This window comes from Primulina tabacum, chromosome 14 (assembly GCF_025594145.1).
Source record: "Primulina tabacum isolate GXHZ01 chromosome 14, ASM2559414v2, whole genome shotgun sequence".
Lineage (NCBI taxonomy): Eukaryota > Viridiplantae > Streptophyta > Magnoliopsida > Lamiales > Gesneriaceae > Primulina > Primulina tabacum.
Window position 1 is genome coordinate 33878929 of NC_134563.1, and position 9603 is coordinate 33888531.

At 33.5% G+C, this 9603-nt stretch overlaps 2 protein-coding genes across 2 annotated transcripts; one reads left to right on the forward strand and one right to left on the reverse strand.

Moving 5' to 3' along the window:
- The first annotated feature begins 3643 nt into the window (after positions 1–3643).
- LOC142523688 (eukaryotic translation initiation factor 2 subunit alpha homolog) lies at positions 3644–7054 on the forward strand. Its single transcript, XM_075627416.1, has 7 exons — positions 3644–4158; positions 5482–5538; positions 5638–5724; positions 5804–5950; positions 6077–6181; positions 6479–6577; positions 6749–7054. The coding sequence occupies exons 1-7, from the start codon at positions 3775–3777 to the stop codon at positions 6902–6904; spliced, it is 1035 nt and encodes a 344-aa protein (XP_075483531.1). The 5' UTR covers positions 3644–3774; the 3' UTR covers positions 6905–7054.
- A 30-nt stretch (positions 7055–7084) lies between these two features.
- Positions 7085–9341, reverse strand: LOC142523687 (peptide-N4-(N-acetyl-beta-glucosaminyl)asparagine amidase A-like). The gene is made up of 2 exons (XM_075627415.1): positions 7443–9341; positions 7085–7194 (listed from the first exon to the last, which is right to left on the reverse strand). Exon 1 carries the CDS (start codon positions 9225–9227, stop codon positions 7464–7466), a length of 1764 nt encoding a protein of 587 aa, XP_075483530.1. The 5' UTR covers positions 9228–9341; the 3' UTR covers positions 7085–7194; positions 7443–7463.
- Between the last annotated feature and the right edge of the window lie 262 nt (positions 9342–9603).

Sequence of the window (9603 nt, forward strand, 5' to 3'; positions counted from 1 at the left end):
AGGAAATAAAAGAAACAGATCGAAAAATATCACCCCCAAAATTTTTGGGGGGTGCATTCATTCTATACTTTTAAAGATTTTTAATGACTTTTTTTTAAATGATGGACTTTTGTGGAGTTGATAGATTTTTATTGACTTTTATGGAATCTCATATAATTGTAAAACAAATTTTATAGACTTTTTTTCAAGATTTTTGTAGACTTTTGTAAACTTTTTCATAGAATTATGTGAATTTTGTAGTTTATAATTGTGATTTTTTTATTAATTTTTTTAAAATAATTATTGGACATAGATAACATCTTCAATTTTAAATTATTATTTTTATTTATAAATTTAAATGAATTTTACTTACTTAAAAGTTAAATCAGTTTAATTTGTGAAAAACGACAAATGAACTATCCAATTTATTGAAATCAAAATTTCAATTCTTTATGTCAATTCAACATATTAATGAATAATATTTTTATAAGTTCATAATAAAATTTTATTAAAAGAACAATCAAATTAATGAGTAGTCTTTTATAAAAAAAATCTAATCATTACTGACAATTTGATCAACATCGTTCTACATTTCATTGGTTATGATATCCCTCCATGCATTAGCATTTGCTCGTTGTTGTTTTTGAGTATTAAATAACTGATCAAAGTCGTCACCTTCATAAACTTGTGCTGATGAAGACAACATGAGCTTCATTATCTAGTTCAATTTGAAATTCATCAAATTGACACTTCCTTCAAAGAAAATTGTGTAATATACCACATGCCAATACAAGCCCTGTTAGGGGTGGGAAAAAATACCGAATTTTCGGTATACCGAGATTAACATAACAAAAAAATATTGAATTTACCGAATTTTAAGTATACCGAAGATTTCGATACGGTACGGTAACAATACCGAATTTTTCAGGTACGTTAACGATATCCAATTTGAAAATTTTGGTATATACCGAAATACCGAAAAAATATACAAAAATTTTAAAATATATAATTTTTGAAAAAAATAAATTATAATTTTTTTTTAAATGTAAGGTTTTTTTGGTTCGGTATACCGGAAAATTTGGTATAGTATCGGCATGAATTTGCTTATACAATAATTGAATATATAGATTAACTAAAGTTAAAAAATAATTAAAAATAAAATGTTATATAATAATTAAGAAAAAAATTAAATTTTAATTATGTTTTTAAAAAGTACAAATAAAAGAAAAAATAAATAGATGAGAAAAGAATGAAAGTTTGTAATGAATTTGGGAGATTTCTCAATTAAATGTACATTCAAATCTTTAGGTTGAATCAAAGACTTTTGGACATTTTATTGTTGTACCTTAGGCTATAATTCTTGTACTTAATAGTATTCTATAGAGTCATTAAAAGTTTATTGACATTTTGAATACCTATAGACTTTTGTAGAGTTTTTAAAAGTCAAGTTTGAATATCACATGACTTTTTAAAATTCTACAAAAGTTTACATTGAATATCACTAGACTTTTATGGAGTATATAAAAGTCTAGTTTGAATACCTCTAGACTTTTAAACTCTATAAAAATCATTAAAAGTCTATAACCAATACACCTCCCTTTATGTTTCAAAAGGATGTGATCTTTTTTACGAAAATATTTTCAATTATTTATATATATATATATATATATATAAAAAGAAAATTTGGGTTATTCGACATTTTCGGATCGGGTTAAATGGATTCTCAACCCGGAAACCCAAACCCCACAGTACTTTAAAACTTAAATTTTTTTGTGTAAACCCAAATTAAAGTTTTTTTTTATTAATTACACACACTTATGCAATTTATATTATATATTTGTATGTTGATTATATTTACAAAAAAGAATTAATGTTTTTATTAATATTAAAATTTACCAATCTATCCCCTTTTATAATGTAATGAATTTAAAAAATACTCATCCATTTTCACATTTTACTTTATAAATATTCCTCACTACTACAATTTTCCCCAAAATATGAGAATTAATATTATCATACTTAATTTTATGTATGGTGGTTTCATTAAATTCAAGCCATTTATATAGAGTGATGTCTTCTCCCCATTGACTAACATTTATCAAGAGCCTACGAGGTTATAGTAGCTTTTTTTAAAAAAAAAAACTACCAAAGAATGAGATGAAACATGATAACTTATTGATCAAACTATGCCGAAATATCGTGAGATTAAATAAATCAATATATAAATAACATAATACTTACAGCTTCACACCAAACGACGCCTAAATTAATATATTAGTACACCCAACAATTTTTTATATGATATTAAAATTAGGCAAAAACTTGTGTGAGACGGTCTCACGGATCGTATTTTGTGAGACAGCTATCTTATTTGGGTCATCCATGAAAAAATATTACTTTTTATGCTAAGAGTATAACTTTTTGAATATGTCTATTGTGAGACGGTCTCACGAATTTTTATCTGTGAGACGAGTCAACCATACTGATATTAACAATAAAAATTAAAACTTTTAGCATAAAAATTAATATTTTTTCATGGATGACCCAAATAAGAGATCCGTCTCACAAAGTACGACCCGTGAGACCGTTTCACACAAGTTTGTGCCTAACTTTTTATTGTGAATATCGGTAATGTTGACATGTCTAACAGATAAAGATTCATGAGACCGTCTCACAAGAGACTAATATTAAAACTATTGTTAAATAAAGGTAAAATGAAAAAAAATATTAGAAAATATGTTTTTCATTATTTTTTAAAAAATATATTTGAAAACACAAATAAACATGTCTATATTGGAGGGAGAGAGCAAGTGTTTTTCACTAGCACACAGATCCAAACATAGATTCTTTGGTTGCGGTGTTAAACGCAATTAATCGGTTAAGAGAGAGATGATCCAATTTTCTCCATACATCAAATTAATTAATTACATAAAATTTCCATAGTATTACAAAAAAATTTAAATAAAATTCCGCATTTGATATCGAGTAAAATTTATTTTGGTCATAAACTTTTGATATATTTAAATGACTTAATTGATACACGAACCATTTATAAATTGACAAACTAAAACATGATCAAACGAAAAAATACATTATATTATTAATATAAATTGCCTGTGAGTCTAATTATCATTAATAAATTTAATTAGATACACACTTTTATTTTCAAGAGTATTTAATTTATTTATTGATTATTTTTTAAATATATTATATTTATTTAAATGTTATATTATGATAAATAATTATCAATTTATCAATATTTTATGTACAAAATGAATTTTACTACTTTGATATTAACAGATAAAATTTAAAATTAATATATATATCAAGATTAAGAGTAGGCCTCTTGTGAGACGATCTCACGAATCATTATTTGTGAAACGGGTCAATCCTACCGATATTCACAATAAAAAGTAATACTTTTAGCATAAAAAATAATATTTTGTTATGAATGACCCAAATAAGAAATCTGTCTCACAAAGTACCACCTGTGAGACCGTGTCACATAAGTTTTTACCTAAGATTAAAATATTTTCGAGATTACCCCTGTGATTATATTTAAAATAATAATAATAATGTATATATATATATTTAATAATAATGAAATTTATTGGTACGAAATATTTTCTTTACATAATCTATATATTCTATTATTTACAGAAAAAAAGAAACGAAAAGAAAAACAATCCATCTAGTTCTCTCCCATCTCCGCGAAAAACCCAGAAAACGGAAACCCTAAATCGCAAGAGTCCCTGAATCCCAGTTGGCCTGACCCGATTAAGATCAATTCCGTCCATGGCTACGAACGGGGTGAACCTGGAATGCCGGATGTACGAGGCGAAGTACCCGGAGGTCGACATGGCGGTGATGATACAAGTGAAGAGCATGGCTGACAGCGGCGCGTACGTTTCACTCCTCGAGTACAACAACATCGAAGGGATGATTCTATTCTCAGAGCTTTCTCGACGCCGAATTCGCAGTATCAGCAGCCTCATTAAAGTGGGCCGAATTGAGCCCGTTATGGTGCTCCGTGTTGATAAGGAGAAGGGTTATATTGATCTCAGCAAGAGGCGAGTTTCCGAAGAGGATATTCAGGCGTGCGAGGAGAGATTTAACAAGAGCAAGCTTGTCCATTCCATCATGCGACATGTGGCGGAGACTATGAAGATTGATCTTGAGGTTTTCTCTGAATTTGATTTTATCTGTTGATTCATTATTTCGAAGTTTTCTTTTCATTTTAGTTCTTTTGTTTTTTTATTTGGAAAAAAATGCGTCTTTACATGATTTTTAACTCAGTGCTTGTTAGATGCTGGTAATGAGTCCACTGGGGAATGCTTTAATTCTTTTGTACCAGTTTTTGTGTTTATTTTGCTAAAAAACATTGATCGGGGAGTTATATTTTGCATTTTCTGTTATAGTTATCTATGCATGTTTAATACCCACCGAATAGGTTTTAATGCAATATCGGCCCTAATAATGCGACAAAGATTTTAAATTTCAGCCGTGAATCCCCTCAATATAATTGACTGCATATTCTCGTGAATGTCTGTTAGTTTATTCAGTACTTTGAACAGCTTGTTTTTATAACTTGATTTTTGCTTGCCTGGGATGTGGAAATTTCATCCCAGTGAAATAGTTTTAATTAGCTATTCATAGCTGAATTTCACAGTGAAATTTGTAAAAGGAATCGTTAATGGGATGAACAAAGCTACGAGAACCTGCTAAAGATCGTGCACGACTTATATGAATCTAGTTATGGGTAGTTGGAAGCTCGTCTAGAAAAGCTTTTTAGGCTATTTACTAGATTTGGCTACACTTTGTTTAACACATCCTTACATCTTATTATTCTCGTTTACGACCAATTGCAACTTGGTGAACTTTGTGCAATTTTGAGCTCAGACTTTGTCGACGTAACTAAATAGTGGTTACTGTTGGTTCCTTGTGGAGCTGTTAAGGTCTCACTGTGCTTTTTAATGTTTTGAGCATCCATTGTGCCAACTGACTCATAAACTTTTTGCTGATACTGCCCGGGGTTTCAGAAAATGACTCACATTGCCTTCCCAGGGGCCGTGTTTACAAAAGAAGTTTGTGATCTTTTCATCAAACAAATTGGTCTGAGATCATTGGGTTTTCTATTAGTGTTTGCATTGTCTTTTGATAGAGTTCTGTACGTTTTTTCTATTGTTTATTGTGTTTGAAAATTGAACATGAATTTGACATCTGTAGGGATTAGAAATCAGTGGGCTCCTGTTTTCTCCTGCATCACTTTTCTGCTGTTATGATTAATAGTAAAATTTGGTTATGCAGTGTTCTAATGCTAAAATTGTCGGTGATTTATTCCTTAAAATCATGTTTCTTATATCCTATTTACTTTTTCATACACTTCATTTTAAAGTTTTTTGCTTCCATTGTATTGTTGTGCTACCTGATATGTACCGACATTTTTAATTCTCATTTTACATTCTATTATGAGCTTTGTTAAGATGATTTTATTTGTCGCAGGATCTCTATATTCATGTGGGCTGGCCTTTATACAGGAAACATGGTCATGCATTTGAGGTGAGATGCTCAGAAGTTCAATCAATATATATGCTGTTTGTTTGCATCAACTTAGTTTTTAATTCTGTAACAAAAATTTTACTGAATTTTAAATTACAGGCATTTAAATTAGTTGTTAATGATCCTGATTCCATTCTTGATTCTCTTACTCGTGAAGTAAAAGAAGGCGAACCTAACGGACAAGAGGTAGTATATGTTTTCATTTCAATCTCATTTCTTCACGAGACTGATGTATATGATTATTTTCCATCTGGAAATGCTGCAGATAACTAAGGTTGTTCCTGCTTTATCGGAGGACGTCAAAGACTCTTTAGTTAAAAATATTAGGAGAAGAATGACACCGCAGCCTTTAAAAATTCGTGCAGACATTGAGATGAAGTGTTTTCAATTTGACGGTGTTCTGCACATAAAGGTTATTCCCATGATCAATTATCTGACTGCGTTTTTTATTTATAATATAATTATCTTGGTTGCTAGCATTACTGGATCTCTCTTTAGTGTTAAGTACCGAGTTATTGATATCTCCCAAATACTTCAGGAAGCAATGCGGAAAGCTGAAGCTGCAGGAAACAAGGATTGCCCTGTTAAAATTAAACTTGTTGCTCCTCCAGCATATGTCCTTAACACCCAGACTCTTGACAAGGTAAATTACTTGACAAATGTGTTTCGCTTAATCGCTGATATTACCTTCTGCATGGGAAGCTATGATCTCTAGATCAATATTGATGTCCATGATCCTATGGTAAGCATTAACTATATAGCAATGCAACTGCTTTATATCACCAGGGTATGGCATCAAATCTAGTCTTGTCATTAGTGAACATTAAGGTGCTTGTTATCATTATTCCCATTTTTCCCTTACACGTGTTTTTTGGGTTTAATATTTGACATGATTAAAAAAGCAGTTGCCAATAAAATTAGTTTACTTTTCTCATTGCAGGAACAAGGTATATCAGTACTTAACAAGGCAATCGAAGCTTGCACGGAAGAGATTGTGCGACACTCAGGAAAACTTACTGTCAAAGAAGCTCCAAGAGCGGTGAGGATTACCATGTCTATCAAATTAGAATTTCGATTTTCCCAAATCACATTAGATAGACACTAAGCATATTTCCACGTGCATATTCTATTACATTTTCAAAATTTTCACCTCGATTAAAATATTCATCATGACCACCATCACATGTTTAATTTGTTTGGTTTTATTTAGGTGAGCGAACGAGAGGATAAACTGCTTGCTGAGCATATGGCTAAGCTTGGTCGTGAGAACGAGGAGATTAGCGGAGATGAAGATAGCCAAGAGGAGGAAGATACAGGGATGGGAGACATTGATCTGGAGAACTCTGGAACTGGGATAACAGACTAGATATTTCTTCTTATTCATCCCTTTATGGGAATACTTGTTAATTTAATCAATTTTGTAGCGCTTTTGTTCACCCTATCCCCTACTACGATTTGAACAAATTTGTTGATATTTTACGTATGTTTTCCTGTTATATTTTTCAATTTTGGGCAACTAATGCAAAAATTTGGAACAATATTTAAAGGTCAATCTTTGTTGTCGAATTTTATGAATTTTTAGCCATAGCAATCCGAAAACAACAGTAAGAGTTATTAATTTTTGTCTTAAAAAGTAAAATATAGCTACCGCCCGATCTCGTCAATTCTTCTCCTTTTAAATTCTTGGATTCTATACCCCTTATTTGCTATTGGCAAGATATACTCTTGATTAGATGTTTTTTGAATCTTTCAACACGTAGATAGATTACTTGGCATCGTGAAATTTAGAGCCTTGTGTGTTTGATAGATATTGCTGGGTATCGAATAAATCACAAGTAAAAAATACACTGTACGAGCCATTTATTCGGAGAAATTATTACACAGCCTGCAGAAATCTCACCGACACAAGAAGTCATTCAACCCCATCACAAGGACGAAGCACATAGAACACTCCTCGTGTCATTACTAATGTATCCATCGGCAGCCGAGACCTGCCTGCTATAGCAACCAAATTCATCGGAAACGCTATAACTTTGAGAAGTATTTGCTGCCCCAGACAGAACAACCCGATAGTCCACATGCATAGTCCCATTTGCCTTCTGAGTGTTAACCAAACTACTCGTAAAGCTGTCACTCGACCTCTTCTCCTCCATAGAGGTCTCCAAGTCCGATAAAATCGAGTACTTACCCACCTCTGATCCAGTGACATTGGAAGTCTTTATTTCTAAAGGATACTTCCGTCTTACCGTAGTGCTATAGACATCACTCCCGTCACAAGACTCGACTTCAACTTCAGTCTTCACCGTCACTTTCTGCTCCACGTCCTTATAAGTTCCTTTCTTTTTATACTGTATCTCGTTCTTGAACTTCCACTTCTCGGAAACACTGGTAGTCAAGTTGCCTAAACTCGAACTCACCCACCCAGAAAACTCACTCTTCCTCTTCACCTTAATCTTAAACTTCCCATTGAGCTTATTGAACTTTGATTTTCGCTTAATACTAACACTTGGAGCAGTGGACACAACAGTCCCTGCCTTCACCACAACCCCGTTATCATCCAACCATAGATGCAAATTGGCATCAACAAGCCAAAATGAAAGAGCATCCGTAACTCCAAGCCCAAAAAAATGAACTTTTCCATCAAGAATCATGCCAAGAAACGGGGTCAACTCAATATCATATGATGGCAAATCAAAAGCTCCAATTGAAACCACTGGGTTCCAATATAAAGGGTTGATCCCTCCACCGAAGATCACAGGGAATGGGATCACTGATCCTACTGTACTGTTATCGATCTTCACCCAAACCTCCCTATACGCCCCATTGCCTCGTCCGGTTGTTAAATTGTTCTGTTCGATGTATGAATCTGGAGGATTTGAATACCAAAATTCATCATTTGCATGGAAGGAAATGTAAAGTTCAATAACTGCCCTGTATGTGTTGAGTGGGATTTGAAGTTCCTTTTGTTTTACATCCGATCCATTCTCGATTATGAACCAAAATCCTTCACCTCCAATGGCAGATATTGGGATTATCAAATCTGCCGGACTATCATATGCATTGGGGGAATAGTTTTCATCCAAGATTCGTATGATTTCCTCAGACTTTTCCATGGTGGATTCATCCGTTTTTGGTAGCAGAGATAACGGCAAACTAACGGCGTTAGTGGAAGTATCGTTACTGTAATAGAGGAAAGTGAGGTTGAGCTGGTAAAAGCCAGTGAAGATGCCGTTAACGGTGTTGGGGAGGGTAATCGCGAGGGTGAGATTGGGTTGACGAAGTAGGGAAGAGTATTTCGTGACATCCTTTTCAATAATCCAGAACGAATCTCCGGTGCTTGGCTCGGGAGTGCTGGTGCGGAGAATCTCGACGGCGCCGAGCCATACGGCGGCGATACGGTTTTTCTGGGTGCCGTTTGCAGCTACGGACAGGTTGATGGCGGCGCGTGACCAGGTGCAGTTGATGGGAGGGTTGTAGTGGGTGTATGTCGATGGGAGGCCGATGGTGTTACCGAAGTCGTGGGAGAGAACGGGAAGAGTGCAAGAAGGGGTCAGGGAGGTAAAGGGAAGAGGACGCTTGATTTCGACATATTGTTTTGGAGTAGGGCGGCGGCGGCGGTGCGCCGGCGAGGTAGCGGAGGAGAGAGTGAGAGTTAGTGAGACAATAATGAGTAGCCGTGGGAGATGCATGTTTGTCGCTGGATATCATACGCCGGTGGAGAATTAGCTAAATTTCAAAAGACAGATGGATCCTTTGAATTTTTGGTTGGACAAATAGCTAAATTCCTCCAATACCATTCTTTCAACTTTAACAATAATTGCGATTTCTTCAGAAAAATTACAATTAATATCCATTTGTGGAAATTGCATGTGGTCATAGATAATTTATGAACTATTACTCTTACCGATTTTTCTATGCCATTTTCCAATAATAAGATTAAAATTTATCTCGTGATCATCAATATATTATGTCAATCGCGTTTATTTGGGGTTTACTAAAATGGTATGAGAAAAACTTGTGTGAAACGGTCTCACGAGTCGTATTTTGTGAGACAGATCTCTTATT

What these genes read in the sequence shown, in the direction of transcription:
- LOC142523688 (XM_075627416.1), top strand. Translation starts at nt 3,775, where the DNA reads ATGGCTACGAACGGGGTGAACCTGGAATGCCGGATGTACGAGGCGAAG. An exon ending in CTATGAAGATTGATCTTGAG is followed by an intron (nt 4,159 to 5,481) that starts GTTTTCTCTGAA and finishes TATTTGTCGCAG; the next exon opens with GATCTCTATATTCATGTGGG. An exon ending in ACACCCAGACTCTTGACAAG is followed by an intron (nt 6,182 to 6,478) that starts GTAAATTACTTG and finishes TTCTCATTGCAG; the next exon opens with GAACAAGGTATATCAGTACT.
- LOC142523687 (XM_075627415.1), bottom strand. Translation starts at nt 9,227, where the DNA reads ATGCATCTCCCACGGCTACTCATTATTGTCTCACTAACTCTCACTCTC.